Here is a 15751-nt window from a genome sequence, read left to right as displayed (position 1 = left end):
GTGACAGCGAGTAGTCTGAAAGCTACAGCACTGAGGAGCAACCGGTGCCCTAGTCCCACGGCCCGCGAGCGACTCGTCGCACTGCGCCGCGGAGCCGCTATACCACACACCCCCGGACAACTCAACACCCCTTTTCCTCCTCGCTCCTCTTGCGCACAAAGCTGCTTTCAGCAAGACAGAGACTGCGCAGACACTCCTGCCAGGGTGAAGGTTCAAGTGAGCTGCCATATGCCAAAAAAAGCTTAAAGTAATTAACAGATGTTTGCTAATTCTTAATGGCTAGAATAAACAAGAACTTTGTTTCCATAAAGCAAGGAGGGTGGTTTCAAGCGTCAGCTTTCTCACCTTGATCCAAACGAAAACTGGTTTACGCAAAAGTTAGTGCACTGAAAAATTGGGTAATGTTTGTTTTTATTATAAATTAACTGATCTGGAGCGCAGTGCCTTCAAAAACATTCTTGCCACCCAAAAAAGCAGAACTGACTTCTGATACCGTAAATATACTGGTTATTTACAGCACTAGCATATGATGCACTTGGGGGAAACTTTGCCCGCTGGATGGGGCAGTCCCTTCATCACATTCCCAGGGGCAGGGGCGATCAGTCCAACAAAGGGCAATTATTCCTCTGCCACCTCCTCGCCCCATTGCCCAGAACTCTACCAAAATTAACATCGACAATATAAAAGTATAATGCTTTGTAATAAATTAACATATATACCCACTTGGGCTGCATCTTACAAGATAAACACTTTGTCATGTTTATAACTAAAGGTTCGTTCCTAGCTTGGAAACCAGAAAGATGTCACCCTGACCAGATCCACCAGGCTCATCCGATACGTGGACTAGAAGGTCAGTCAAGTCTTTTCCTCACACTGGGGTCCCCAAAGTACTTTGCTTGCACAGAACCATCAGTGGTGATGGCTGCAGCCCATTGCTGTGCACAGAGGCAAGAAGAGGCCGCTGAGGAAGCAGCCCTATGCCAGCCTGCTAGGGATAAACTCCAGTGTGGAAGCGCCCATGAAAGAGGTGCCTGCTGTCTTCTAAACTGGTGGTTCTGTCTACTTTGCTTCAGCTGATTTATTCCTGAGAAACTCCTAATGATAGTTTAGAAAACTCCCAAACTATCTTGACAGCAAAAAAGTTTGTGTGTGGTTTTTTTTGTTTTTTTTTTTTGTTTTTTAAATAAGTCTTTTGCCTCTAAAACTCAAGCTGCAAAAATCAGAACTAGGGGCCAAAACAAGAGCAACTACTCTGCTTAGTAGCAACAATTTCTCTGAACTGAGTAAATACCAGCTAAAGGAAACATCTGCCCCATTAAATAAGTGTGAAGGTGCTAAAAAAAAGTAAGTCACTAAGCTTTTTTTTTCCCCTGCTGAAACAAGTTATAAAATGAGCATCATGTCTCCAAACGGAATAAAACGTAACACTTTTCCCTAATTGTGTTCTGTTAATGTTGAACATGGGCTTTTCAAAAGCTTTCCACCTGGTTTAGTTTCTCCCACTGTACTCCTTAAAAAGAGCAACAGACATACAGGTGCAGTAAAAACCGTCTCCAACTCCTGCGGTACAAGACGGCCAAGGCAAGACCATGGTTCAACCAAAGAGCAATTCAAGTGCCAAGCAATACCCTGCAGACCCAGCCTTTTTCCACAGTTCCCACTTCAGGATGAGCCAGGCACGCACAGAAAGGGTAATGTCAGAAAGCTCTCATCCTCCCAGAACGCAAGACGAAAAAGTGGCTGTTGTTCATCTCCTGTTACTGTTCACAATCTGCTCCAGGTGTTCATCTACCTCCCCAGCGCCTTCAGTCACAGTTAAATCAAAACAGCCCTAAGCAATATAACCTCAGTGTGAAATACCGCACACTGAAAGAGAGGTCGCCTCTCTAAATGGTATTTATGCAATAATGCTATGAAGAAAATGCAATCAAGTAATAAAACTTTTAAAATAAAAGAAATCACATATATAATCTCATTTCTAAAGGAGGATGACAGTGAACGGTGTAAAAGACAGAGCTGCCACCAGGTATGCAATACATTCCACAGCACCGACAGTCCGTTTCCTGGAGCTGCATGTAAATAGCAGAGCACTTACAAACCCATGAATGTCAAAATGCATCAGCTTGAGTGATTCTGAAATGCCTGTTAGCAAGATGACCGGCAATAGCATACTCGGTGATCTGGGTTTCCAGTGACTATTACTAACACAATACACGCCAGGTTACAGAATCTATTGCTTAAATTGCTCTTGGAGAAAAAAAATGCCAAGTGATATGTATATCTTCCCCACTCACGGCTCACAGGTGAATGGGCTTTTAAAGTCAAGTCTCTTTTTGCACTATTGTTTTATCAGTTTATGAGCAGCTGTAGTCTTGTGGCTTGATGCAACTCTTTAAGGCTCCATGCTGACAAAATTATCTGAGAAACAATAAAAACTTCACCACAGGAGGATCGCTCTGGGATGTCAAGGTTTAAAAGCGTGGTTCGGGCCCAGGACTTGCACAGATGGTTCAACACACTGAGCGTCCTGTATTTCTACCTTTTGTCTCTTGTTTTGGCCCTGAGCTGTTTGTTACTCCTGTGTCTGGCACAAGTTCAGAATCTTCCTTGCTCCTCAGGAGGAACAAGGTGTTTTACTCTTCACAGAGGCTGACGAATTGATCTTCCTACTTCCATGCTAAGTGGCTGTGCATTTTTTTCAGTTTCTAGCAACTCATCGAAGATATCCCTATAACAGAGAAGACCAATAGTGAAATTCACATTCAACAACAAAGGGCTGCATAAGACCGCCCTGAGGGAAGTGAGAGAAAAAAAACAAAAACAAAACCCCAACAAAACTGGATTTAATCCACAAGCGTCATGGATCCTGGCAGAGAAAGGGGCCTTATCTAACATCTCTAAGCAAGGCTCCTTGAATCCTGAGGTTTTTTTTTCCTCCCCCCTCCCAAGTTATTACAATGAATAAGATCACTGGTAAACCTCGGAGAACAGTAACAGCAGTGAAAATAAGAGTGCTAGTAAAAAGATCAGAAGGCAAACCAAACAGTTTGTAGATAAAGTAATATCTTTTATTAGAGCAACCAGTAAAGACAAAGAAAAGGAGTCAAACTTTTAAGCACAAAGGCCCTTCAGTTCTATGTGCCCGAAGAGATATTACTTCTACCTACAAACCTCATCTTGCTCATGTTCAAACACCAGTATAGCTGCAACAACACAACCCCTAGGAGGAGGAATAACGGTGTTTTTAAGTATCATAGCAAGTAAGGAAAAAACCCTAGCTATACTATGACTGTTCATGGAAATATGATTTAATGCATCTTTTTAGAACCTCATATATTACTGACAGACAATTCTAAGCCACTGAACCCTTATAGCACTTCAATTTTTTCATTCTTGCACGTAATTTTGACTAGAATTTCCTCTGACAACTAGGTGGAGATACTTTTTTCATCTCCACCGAAGAGGACTAGAGGAAGAAGAGATGCACACTGCCTCACAAAAAGGCAGTTGCTGATACCAAAATTCCCCCAAGATACCTACTTGTGCATGTAGAAGAAGATGTAGCCGCTTCTGTCTCTGTCACATTGAACAGTGGCCTCCAGAGTTCGAGACACTTCCAGGTCATTATAGGTGAACCAGGACTGCTTCTTGATATCATAGACATCACTGATATAATGACCTTAAAAAAACAGAGAACGCTGCCAGTTCAACCAGAAAGCTGTTTCTAGATATCCTGGTTCAATGATCTATTTCAGATTTAAACGTCAAAACACCCTGAACATCCTGGTTCCTCAGTTTTTCCTGGTCAACGAGTTGATAACAACCACAAACAACTACGTGGATCTCATAAGGACTTCGTCCACGCGTCACCGTTTGGGACCATGACGCCCTCCCCTTCCTCCCCTGCCAGCAAGGCACTATGGAAGATTTGCTCTGCTGCCTAAATTACAAAAGCTAAATTAACGTTCTTGCCAACGAGCATTAATTATAAATGAAATCTTATAAATGTACTTCTCTTCAAATAATCCTACTATATTCATTTTGTATCACAGGTTTTTAATCTAGATTAAGATACGAAGAATAAAATATGGTATCTTTTACCTGAAGATGATGTGCTTCCAATATGACTGACGATGCTGATGAGACGATAGGAATGAGGAAGCTCTCCTGTCTAAAAATAAAGTCCAATTAAAGCTTTTAGGCATTTACTTTTGTCCCATGTAGTTTATGAGCAATATGATTTATACCCGGGATATGAACTTTCACTACTGTATTCAAAGCTACAACCCAATCAAGCAACACAGAAACAGACACTCTGGGTCAGACCAAACGAAGAGTCCTCTGAGAGCCAGAGACAGTTTCCAAAATTATTTAATCTTTCAGCAAGCCAATGGAAATGCAAAGAAACCGCTCTGACCTCAGACCATATGCTGACACGAGCTCTATGCTACAAAGTTTTCTAAACAACTATTTCCTGAGTAACCTCCAGTGATGTCAGCATCAAATCCACCAAATAAACATAGAAAAACAAAAAGGGAACACCACACTGCCCGTAAAAGATTAAAAATATACCCTTGATAATGGGATACAGGTTTAACAGTTACGCCTGGATACGCGGCCCAGATTCTCTCACCCTGCACCTGTAACGCCAGCAGGCAATGCCCTCTTTGCATGCAGGAAGCTGCTCTGTCTATTCATTGACAACAAAACTAAGTAATAGTAATTGGCTTTTTGACCAGAAAACTCAATTGATACCATTCATTGACAATACTCTTAAAACATAACTCCTGGTTTAAGGGGAGGGAATGGGTAAGAAAATAAGAACTGCTCAAGGAAACTCCGCTTATAAATATCAACCCTTTCTGCTCTGCACAGCTTTCCCTCCCCTGAGGCTACCAGGCAACTTTCGCAGCACTGCTGTAGGAGAGCGTTACCAGGCAGGCAGCAAAAGCTGGTTTATGGTTACATTTCACCTGAGCAGAACAAAAGTTGTGCCACAGCTTCTCAGTCCTAGTGATCCAGAACCTACAAGCCCAATGGCATCGCAACTAAACTACCACGCTGGCTAAAATGCTCCTTTTTAAGTAAAAATGCAGGTCAAATGCTTTTCATGCAGTGTCACATTTCTGATAAAAAAAAAAACAACTAATGTTTCCTTCTCTTTGTTACCCACATCATCTTAGAGAAACTCAGAGGGTTTCCACTTTTTTTTTTTTTAAACACGATAGGGCAGAGTCTTTCAGCTAGATATTTTCTGTCATCCATTTTTCATCATAAAGAATTTTTCTAAGACTAAGTACATCTTTTCTGTAACAAAACCTCTAAGGCTAAACTGCCAAAAAAGGAGCTACATCTCTCCGTTAGTTCTTGAAATCATAGATCATCACCTCAGCGTTTCTTTTAAGCTCTTCTGCTTCAGCTTCCGAATACTCCATGTCAAGAACATCCTCATTCCCAGAGTCTTCATCAGAGCCAACGCCTTCCAGGAGAGAGCTGTTAAACTCTAAATAGTATGGAAACAACGATACTGTGTGAGAATCCATGGCGCACACAGGACTTCACAACAGGTTGGGATACATTCACCCAAGTAAACAAGCAATAGAGCGCTAGAGTTTCAAGCTTCCTTTCTAAGCAAAGCGGGACATATTGGAATTTCCAAGCAAGAACTCTTTCCCTCCCCTCCCCACCTTGTCAGAGCATTAATTAAGAAAAAGACCTCAGACTACAGAATTCATTTGAGCATACTTTCTCTCATACTTTTATAAAAGGGCGCTGTGACAATGACAGCTGGATGATAAAAGAGTGGTCAAACATCCAGTTGGCTGTAGTGCGTTGGTGGTCTGCAGCCAGAACCTACATTAAAAGACTTACAGCCAGTTTGCTCAGCGAACTGTAAGTTTCTGCACTGAGAAGCCATGAATTACAGTTTTAACTATAAGTTGCATTAACAAAGTGCATTTTTCAATTAAAACTAGCATCAATTGCTACTGCTGGCAGCGGGCATCTTTTTATTGTTTTAGATGGTAGGAAGGCTGCTCACCGCAGGAACTTCCAGTTTGCTTGGCTGAGCAAAACGCAGGCAGCTTTCTGTAAAGAGCCGGAAGGCACCGCTGCCGCCTGTACACACTGTTCCAAACGTCCTGGGATTCTGCAGCTACCCAATTTAAGATTTTGTCTAGTGCTCATTAGGAGAAGTAGCTACGTTTTTACCAGCTAAATTAAAGCTGTGAAGTCCTGGGTGAATGAGAACTTGTGATTAACAGGGCACCGCTCAGGATTGATTTTTTTTTATTTTAAAGACACAATCGTGCCAGCTAGGACGGAGATGTTTTGCCAAAGAGATTCTTGCCGCTTTCCCTGTTGAATCATCAGATGCTGGATTAGTTTAATCTTCTCAGGAAGTTTACAGATAAATCCCTTTAACTGAGGATATTTTACTGTTGGCTTCCACGCATTTAATTCAGGCTATGTAAGCTAGACTACAGCCAAGAAACGCAGCCATTTAAGTAGGTCTCTGTACGAAGCATTTGCCACAAGTATCGCTAAACCCACTTCACCATTGGTTTTTGGATGACTAGTGGTTCTTTGATTACAGGACCACTGTGAACTTTTCTAAGACAAACGCTAACAGTCTTACGTTAGATATTAGCACATTCTATTCAGCATATCAATATTAGCATCTCCTTCAACAACTACTGGCTGATGCCATTACAAATGACACGGTAGCAAGCTGAAAAGAACAAGGCAAAGTTCATGTCTGAGTCTAAGTGACTGCAAATGAGGAGGCAGGCAGGATTTCTAGCCTTGGACTCTTCCAGGCCGCTAATCAGGGAAGACCTGGGAGAGGCTGGGCGCTCAAATCTGCTGGAGCTGCTCAGGGGAGGCGACTCAGAACTGCGCTGCCAACAGGCTGAGGTACGTTTAAACACCATTCAACCCATTCCTGTTGAGAAGCAGACACAGGTTCATCCAGTAATAACTGAGAGCCTTTAAAGGTGCCTGAGCAACTAAGAGTATCTTAACACAGTACTTCATTACCACTCCCTCTCCCTTTTTGGAGCAGGAATTTTCTCTCTGTTATGCTTTGCTCTGCCAGATTGTATGAAATCACTCGCATGCCAGCCTCACACAAATGTTAAACAGCGCCTGAGGCTCACCACACTGTCTGATTTTGGAAAGGACAGAGAGTATATTTTGGGTGATTCCCTCCCCCCACCACACACAACAGCTATACCTTGCGATGAGGTCTGTCTCCCTCTCATTCCGTATCAGAGGGATGGAGCACTTACTCATTTTCCTGGGCAAGGCCAGTGCATTAATCAGCACTAAAATACCAATGCAAGCAAGAAATAATCCTTATGTTGTGATTACAGCCATTAGCATGCTGGCTTCTGCTAAGAATGCAAAATTTAAAGGTCCATGTCACTATATATATATAGTATTAAAAACTCAAAGAATGAAAAAAGTCATTTTTCATTCTAAGAGTTTGTCCTGGCATTTGCTTCCACAACAGGGAGCAAGACAAGCTGACATAAGCAAAGCCAAATACAATTAAGCGCACACCAAAAAAGCACGAAATCCCAGCTGTCTCACAGACATTCAGGAGCTGCACTCATACACACAGATCTATTTTCCCTCAGAAGCAACATACTGGAAGTTAAATAAGTTTCACCTTGTAGACTTAATTCTGTGGCTCGTTTAAGGTCATCGTCCTCTTTTTGTTCTCGTGCCTCCTGATGGGAAGAGAACAAAACTTAGCTCATTGAGACACTTTACTGTTTAAAATTCTTGTGGTGCTCTTTTTCCACTGAAACTGTGCCGCTCTGGTTTCTACAACAAACCTGACATTGTAAATTAAAGGTTCCGCGCGAAGGAACGTTTGCAGCCAGCGAGAGTCCACTGTTCCAGTGCGACAGAACCTGGGACAAACCTTCATTAAGGCCTGTCAAAGCTCCTGAAGTTTGGTATGCAGCAGAGCAAGTCTCTGGCAACGCCGAACGCTTTCTCTGGATCATTAATTTGAAAAGCATTTGAATGAATTTGCAACCCTTTGCTAAGGAAAGCTGTCACTTACACACAAAGCTCCTCACATTTTGCTAAAATTTAGACTTTTTCTGCCCAAAGCCAACTGAGGACAGAGCCTTAAATCCTGACAGTTTTTATTATTTTTAAGCCATCTGAAAGTAGAGCCTGTGGCTCAATGTAACGTGCAATTCACAAAAGCAGGATGCAAAAAAAGACACCGCTAAACAGCGGGGTATTAAAAATATTAGCATGAACAAATAGCAAAGAAATCTCAAGTCTGCCAACAAACCCTTCTAATTTTTGGATAATATCATGCCCCGGTTCCTCCCATCACTCCCAAAAGATCAGGGCTACAGCAATTCAGCAAGCCAGTCAATAATATTTAATGAGCTAGCTTCTTAATTCGGGGTTTCAACGCACCTGAACGCAAAACCCCCCTCTAACTACACATTTAAAATGAAGATAACCTCATCTACCATATTCTCATGCCTGAATCAGTAGAAGAGCAGATTTTCATTTCAGAACTGTACCAGAACAGCACATAAAGGGCAGTACTACGCTATTAGCACAAGGCCTTTCATCTCACTATTTCTAAAGCATTTGGGGATCTTTGTTAAACTTTTCAGCATAGCTGAATCAAAGCTACATCTGGCATGTAACACACCAACCAGCACCTCGTTAAGAGTAAAGGGAGAGAAAATCCAAAACCCACAGAAACACCAGATCTCATAGAGAAAACCACGACAGCCTTCGTATGAATAGAGCGCAGATGAGGGTGCCTGCTTAAAGAAAGACCTGGCTAAGCGTTTGCTTCATTCTGCAGGGTCGAGTTAAACTTTTAGTCACCAGGTTCAAGGTCTGTAATTCAAGTGGAACATAGACGGTTGGCACGCTACCCAAGATCCCAATGCTTTCTGAGTCCAATTTAAAGCACTGTTTTCAGTCTAAATGATTTGTGATCCTTTTTCTAATTTAATTATGGAAGTATCATCATATAATTGTTCTGTTCCTTTACTTTTCACTAAGCATACCTTGTTGACTATTACCAAAAATAAGGTACTGGGCTAGACAGATCTTTAGCCAGACCTGGTATGGTCCTTCTTGCCCTGTGCTTTGGAATCTGCTTCTCTCACTTTGATTCTTGAGAAGACGTGCTGCAGGGCCTCCAGGCAAGAAGCAAGTTCCAGGGAAAGCTAAGGGTGGGCTTGTCAGTTCTAGATGACTGCTAGTAAGAGTTTAGTTTATCATCATTTTTATATGATACAGGCCTGTATAAAAAGGAGCAAGGAAAGCTTTAAGAAATCTGGAAGTCTGTGGTCTGGTATGGTTTCCAAAGCACGTACACAATGCACCCAAATGTATCCCCCTGACTGTCTAAACACACAGTAACTTTTCCTTCAGCCATCAGGCCTCCAGCGCTGGGGAAGACAACTCAGGGAAGCAAGCTTTAGTTCTTACTTGTTCTTGAAGGCTCTGAGCCAGCGCCTGCTGAAGTTCTTGCTCTTCCCTCTCTCTCTCCATATCATACTGCTGCAGCCAGTCAACCTCTCCCTGGGAGCCTTCCGGAGTTTTGTTTTCCTTATTCTCATCAAAATCTTTAGTTATCTCAGTGAAACTGGCAAGACCTGAGGAAGCAGAAAGTACAGTTACGCTTTTCTGGGACCCTTGTTTGTTACCAGCTAAATCCTCTCTAAACCCCCCACAATCGCTGCAGCACAGTGACATCTATTGACAAGGAGAGCGCACTGGCCGTACCCAAGAGTCAAATGAAGAAAGTTCCAAAGGGGAATCTTATAGGTATTTTAAGAGGTGTAAGGTGAATCATTTGACTAATCCCCAAACCCGTTTGTCTTCATATGTACACTGAAAAAGAACAACTTTAACTAAAGGAAGACGTCACACACGACCAGGCTTCTGCAGTCGTGTAGCCGACACCTGTCCACAGCTGGAATTTCTCTGAAAGGAACCCGGGATTACAAAAATTAGATCTGCTTTGCATGTTATACTTCTGAGCGCTGCAGCTGAAACTGCAATTAAAGCTAAATCATCGGCAAGACAGAGGGAAGCACAAATCTCAAATGCTGTTTAGATTTGTCAACTTTTTGCTTCAGTTAAGAACTCAGTCTCGTGAATACTATCTATAGCTTTAGAAGTGCAAGAAGGTTAACACTTTGTAGTCCACCTTCAAAGCAAACACAATTTTTACAAGGTACTGGAACGAACATTCGTTCGGTCACCGCATGCATCTTCCCTAGTTGCAGGACGCTTTCATTCCTCTGTTTGCTTACAGCTGAGAAAGCTGTTGGAGCAGGTCCTGGCTCTATCACGTACCAACATGAAACTCCCTACTTTTGCTCTGGAGTAGGAAAGCAGGCGTCAACATCTGTTCCATTAGTTATTGGCAAGGATTACATAAGGCAGAGTCTCAGCATCTGTGACCTCTTAAACATAAGACCACCAGAACTAGAACTGTAATCCGTCAGTCTAATCCTCTTAAGATGAATAAAAAACCCAGCATTTATTACATGACCTTTGAAGACTTTTAGATTTAGAAGAAATACTCTGACACAACTCTTACTTGAGATCTTGCAGGAGAAAAGACACTTTTTGTCATATTTAAACTGGCTGGGTCTTATTGTTCTACCTTTTCTGAAAGCATCACCAATTAATTATTCAGTGTTCACAAAAACACCCCATTACTAGCAACAGCAAAAATGGACCAAGTTAAATTCATTGTCCAATATAGCAAAGCATCCTTTGCAATTAAAGTTTCCTTTAAAAAGAACATAGGATTGTGAACTCACGACGCGTTACTTTCATCTGCCATAAACTGGTAACTCAAAATACACAGATACATATCTCATCTCGATCGCAAACCATATGCTTAGAATAGTACTGGCCTTTTTTGGTCATACACAGTCAACTACAGAAAGCTGAAGGCAATGTTGAGTGTAAAACTAAATTCTGAATCAGAAAATACACAAATTTCTATTAAACATATATTTTTTTTTGCTTAAGTGTCACACTACAGCCTTCAAATAATTACATTATACTTTTCCAAGAAAATGTAAAGATGTTTATGTAGCCACACTCACATATCTTTCTTTTACACAACGATAAGTAACAGCAGAGTAAATACAGGAGGGTGCAAGCAAGACTAATCATAGACTTACTTTCCTTAAACGCTCCCTTGCAGCATGGAAGTTGCCAAGAGTTGTCCAGTGAAACAAATGTAATTTTTGATAACGTAGAATTTTTTTGTTAATATTTAACTTCCTAGATCTTAAAGGAAAAGTAAAGCATGTTGTTTGCCTCTATTCCCAGGCTAGTGGAATTAGAAATTTGAATGAAAGCACGCAGCACAGAGCAAATGACAGACACTTAAATTTCCTCAGCCAGCTAAAGGAAGAATCAGAGTTCCCCCACAGTGCAGTCAGAAACTCCATGTAGTTAACTGTTTTTCCAGGTCAGAGGCCAGAATTTGAAAATGCGGGCTGAGTCTCTACGCTGAAGAGTCTACTATCATGTAAGAAGTATTATAAAAAAAATACAGAGATGAAGCTAAATTCATCAGTAACCAGTGAAGAAAATAACTAGATTTATGAAAGTACTCTAGTCTTAACTTCTGTAGACATCGCTCTTACGCACCAGCAACCTGAACACTGCTATCATGATGCCCAGGCTGCAGCAGCTACAGAAATTAAAATACTCCTATTACGCAGGATTAAGTTCCAGACACTGCCAAATCCTAGAAATTTGAATTCTCTGGTAAGGAAACCAGTGGAGGCATGTGTTAAACAGGAGAGAGAAAAATAGAAATGAACTCTGAAGATGACCCTATCTTTACCAGAGAGGTGACAGACATCATATAAGAAAATGTGTTTCCACAGTTCAATGCATTAGAAGATCCATACACAGGGAAAGTGCAAGAAAACTCTTAGCAGCTCAGGCAGTTTCAGCAGCGCATTTGCATCCAGCTTCTGCCATGGCATACCACTAATCTGCTGCCATCAGTGACCTGCTTTAGCTCCTATAGGCCCAAGGTAAGACGGTTACTTCACCTTACCCGATTCTAATGCTGCTTTGGGTTTCTCCACCTCCACAGATTCCAGGTTTTCTGGCAATTCCTGAATTTCATCCTCTCCAAAACCAGTGTCTGGGCTGCTTGTGGGCTTATCTTCATCATGGCTCAGGGACAGAGAAGCTTCCCTTTTGCTAATCTCTAAGACAGCTGCTAGCAGCTCATCTTCACTCATCCCATCAAAACCAGCATTTCCCAGCTCCGGTTTATCACACTCCATTTTACTTCTTTTTGAACCCTAGAGATGAATGGAATCATGATCAAATGCTTGAATAAACAGGTATATAACATAAGCTTTGCATTTCTGTGGAGTTTTTTTTTTTTTTTTTTTTAATTAACCCTAGGGAGTGGGAGTTTGGCTCTGTTAACATTGAATCTCATAACTATTTGTTTAATGGAGATGCAACCTTTGTAGCAACATTCACTCCAAGGAATAATATTTAATTATAAACTGCAACCAGTTCTTACAGGCCCTGTGGATTAACATACACAATACAACTCTTTCCCTCTCCTTCCTTTTCTTCGACATGTGTGTTCCACTTTCAGGTTCTGATGAATCCTCAAGTCTTTGGCAACTCAGTGCTAAAATATTGAGGCATAAGTAGCGAAATTAAAAGTGTAGTAACAAAGCAGAATGAAGCAGCAACATGAGAGTAATTCAGCTCGAACCCAGGGACGGAAGAACAAAAATTGAACTTGGGCTGGTATAAGAAGGAATTAAAAATAGATTTTTTTAAAAGGTGCTGCAGACTTGCCATAAGAAATCTGATGGAGGGGGGAGCAGTAAAAAAACCTCTGCAAATCAAGAAAGGAAGCAGCCAATCAGGGAAACGGAGACTTATCGTTTCCAAAGGAGAATAGAATGACTTTAAACTGGAAGACGGGAAGAACACTTTAGCCTTGATCTGCATTATTTCCATTTTAGTTATTTTCCTAAAGCAGATGCTCATTAACTACTAAACCATACTGATTTGCAACTAATACAGTCATTTCAATCAATCCAAAATTAATTGCTAATCGGGAAGTTAAACTCCATGTATACATATATAAGCAATTATACTGCTTACTATGCGCTTACGTTCATTTATTCTTTCCTTTCCCATATTACGTTAAAAGGCTGAAAAACGCATTTCCTAATAGACTATATCTGTCTAGGTCTTACTTCAAAATGCATTTGTATGGAACTCAGAACTTAGTGAAAATGAACAAAACTATGTACTTTTACTGCTGCCTGTTACTTAAATACAATAAGCTTTGGATGAGCAGGACAAATCTTAAGCAGCAAACATTTTGCACTAAAGCTGGCTTATCAAACAAGATTAGAAATGAACTAGCCAACTAAATTACTCGTTTCTAGTCATCATGCCCTCCAAGATTTAAAATTGACAGATTTTAATCTCTCTCCTTACATTTATTCATGTTTTGTATAAAGAAAGCAGAGTACCTGCTTTTTAAGCTTTCTGATTTCTCTCACTACACCTGCAGAGGAGACTGCTAACATCAAAACAGATTTAGCTCTTCAGCACAAACTCTAGTTCCAGGCTCTCTGCCAACTACCACCACTAATTCAATGGCTGGACTTTAAAGGCTTGGCAGCAACTGTACATTATTTGAATATGACTTTCCTATTAGAAATTATTTGCATAGGTTTTTAAGTAGCTTATGCTCTAACACAAGTTGCTTTAAACAAGCATATTTTTAAAAGCACTTGAAACAGTATTTCATCTGCAGTGGCAAAAATCACAGAAATCACAGTAACTGCTACTGTCCCTACAGCCCACTGTTGCATGCAGCTGCTGTTCTCTTACAAGAAGGAACTTTTTGCAAGCAGTGACACGCACTGGATACGCTGACTGTACAAACTGATTGCTACGTCCCTACTACAACCACGTACACAGTTGCTATGAAAAGCACACCAACGTTACTGGGGCAGCAGTGGTAATGCCGCTTCCAAAGACCATGACCAGGTCCTCTCGGCATACCATGTAGGACAGAGGATACGGTTAACGATAGCGGACGGCTGGGACAGGTCTGTGGTCGAGGAGTGGCCAACGTGCAAGGCCACAAAAAATACAGCCAGTAAGTGGAATTATCACCACCACTGTCTCTTTCCCACAACAGCCTGTGAGGACTATAATTAATTTGCTAGTCAAATTAATAGGCTTTATTCCCTCGTTTTTTTCCACTCTCAGCACTTGTGTGATAGAGACTATCTAAACTTCCTCACAAACAAACTTGAAGAAGAATCCTTTAAAACAAGTGTGGAATACTTCTCTATACAGAAAAGGGGCTTCAAAAGACAAGCTAGTTTACTTCTCCCGCCTAGGCAGAGCCAGCTGTACACACGTCACTCAGCACAGTACGTTCTACCCTGTTCCCAAGACCTTCAGCAAAGGGTTTTCTACTTTCTCCCAAAGCAAAACGTTCCATCATTGCATATCCTCAGTATTAGGAAGCTTTCCCTAACGTTCCACCTAAAAATCACTGACTGCAATTTAAATCTATTGCTTCTTGTTCTATCCACCATGGACGTGGAAAACAACTCAAATGCTTCCATTCTTTTTTTCCCCCTTCCTTAAAGATACATGTCATGTGTTGATTCCTCCTTAAGTAAATTTGGGTTGTTCAGTTTGTCTGCTGTCTCCCCAGAAGTCTTCCATTCTATTTGTGTTTCTTTCCTCCGGCCCCTCTCCAATTAATCTACAACTTCATTGGAGCCCAAAGCTGGATAAGAACTCCAGCTAGAGCTCAGCGCTGAGGAAGAAAAAAGGGTTACTCCACACAGCCTGCAGGCTTTGCCTCTGTCTACACAGCCCATAACATTTGCCTTTTTCAAGCAGCCTGACACTGTCACCCTCAGCTCCTTTCTGAAGGCCCACCACTTTGCCAGCTGCTCCCATCCTGCATTTACACAGTTGATTAGCCCTGCTAAGATTAGTACCCTGAGCCTGTCCCTACTGAAATGCCCTCCCCTATTTTTAGGCAATTTCTCAAATTCATCAAGATCATTCTTAACTGTAATTCTCAGCTTAAACACACTTGCAGTCCTCCACAGCTCTGGTTCTTACACAAGTTTAATAATCATATTCTCTGTTTCATCATTTATTAAATACTGAATGGATCGGGATCCTCAGCCCCTTGGTTTGTTCTTCCCATCAGATTGGAAACTGTGGAGCACTACCTCCCTGAGTACTGCTACCCAGCCAGCTTTATGCCTGTCCTCAAGCGCTATCACCAAGACCACTTTTCCCTACTTGATTAAAATATCCCACGAACGCTGTAAAAAAAAACAATACAAAAGTCGAGATACCGGACTCCTTTGCTATGCACCAGGCCTGCAGCCCTCTAACAGAACAAAATGGTACTGCAAAGGCAAATCCTTTAAGTGTCTTACTTGGCCTTTCAGATCATCCTTCTTCCCCAGATAATTCATCTACTTGCTAATACACTGTCCTGATCAAGGCAAAAACAAACAAACAAAAAAAAACCCCAACCCAAACAAACAATAACAAAAAACAAAAACAAAACCCGCATCATCACCAACACCGGTCACAACAAAGAGCTCAAAGGCAATTTGAAGTTAACTGTGCCTTTACACCAAGCAGCTGGTGTAAGGGCACTTCTACACGTCCACCTCCAAAGCCG

The 15751-nt window shown here is 41.5% G+C and overlaps 1 protein-coding gene across 3 annotated transcripts in view; it reads right to left on the bottom strand.

The window, feature by feature from the left end:
- Positions 1-1927: 1927 nt before the first annotated feature.
- USP37 (ubiquitin specific peptidase 37) overlaps positions 1928-15751 on the bottom strand; it is a 36558-nt gene continuing 22734 nt past the window's right edge. For all 3 annotated transcript variants that reach the window (XM_068948911.1, XM_068948910.1, XM_068948912.1), the window contains exons 18-24: positions 12092-12344; positions 9484-9650; positions 7673-7733; positions 5388-5503; positions 4102-4171; positions 3541-3679; positions 1928-2728 (exon numbers count right to left, since the gene is read on the bottom strand). In XM_068948911.1, the coding sequence (XP_068805012.1) occupies positions 2641-2728; positions 3541-3679; positions 4102-4171; positions 5388-5503; positions 7673-7733; positions 9484-9650; positions 12092-12344 (894 nt within the window). In that variant the 3' untranslated portion in view covers positions 1928-2640. The remainder of the gene's footprint in view (positions 2729-3540; positions 3680-4101; positions 4172-5387; positions 5504-7672; positions 7734-9483; positions 9651-12091; positions 12345-15751) is intronic.

The sequence above is a fragment of the Struthio camelus genome, chromosome 6 (genome assembly GCF_040807025.1).
Source record: "Struthio camelus isolate bStrCam1 chromosome 6, bStrCam1.hap1, whole genome shotgun sequence".
In the NCBI taxonomy this organism is placed as follows: domain Eukaryota; kingdom Metazoa; phylum Chordata; class Aves; order Struthioniformes; family Struthionidae; genus Struthio; species Struthio camelus.
The sequence above is the reverse complement of the archived record's forward strand: the minus strand, read 5'-3'. Positions and strand labels throughout refer to the sequence as shown.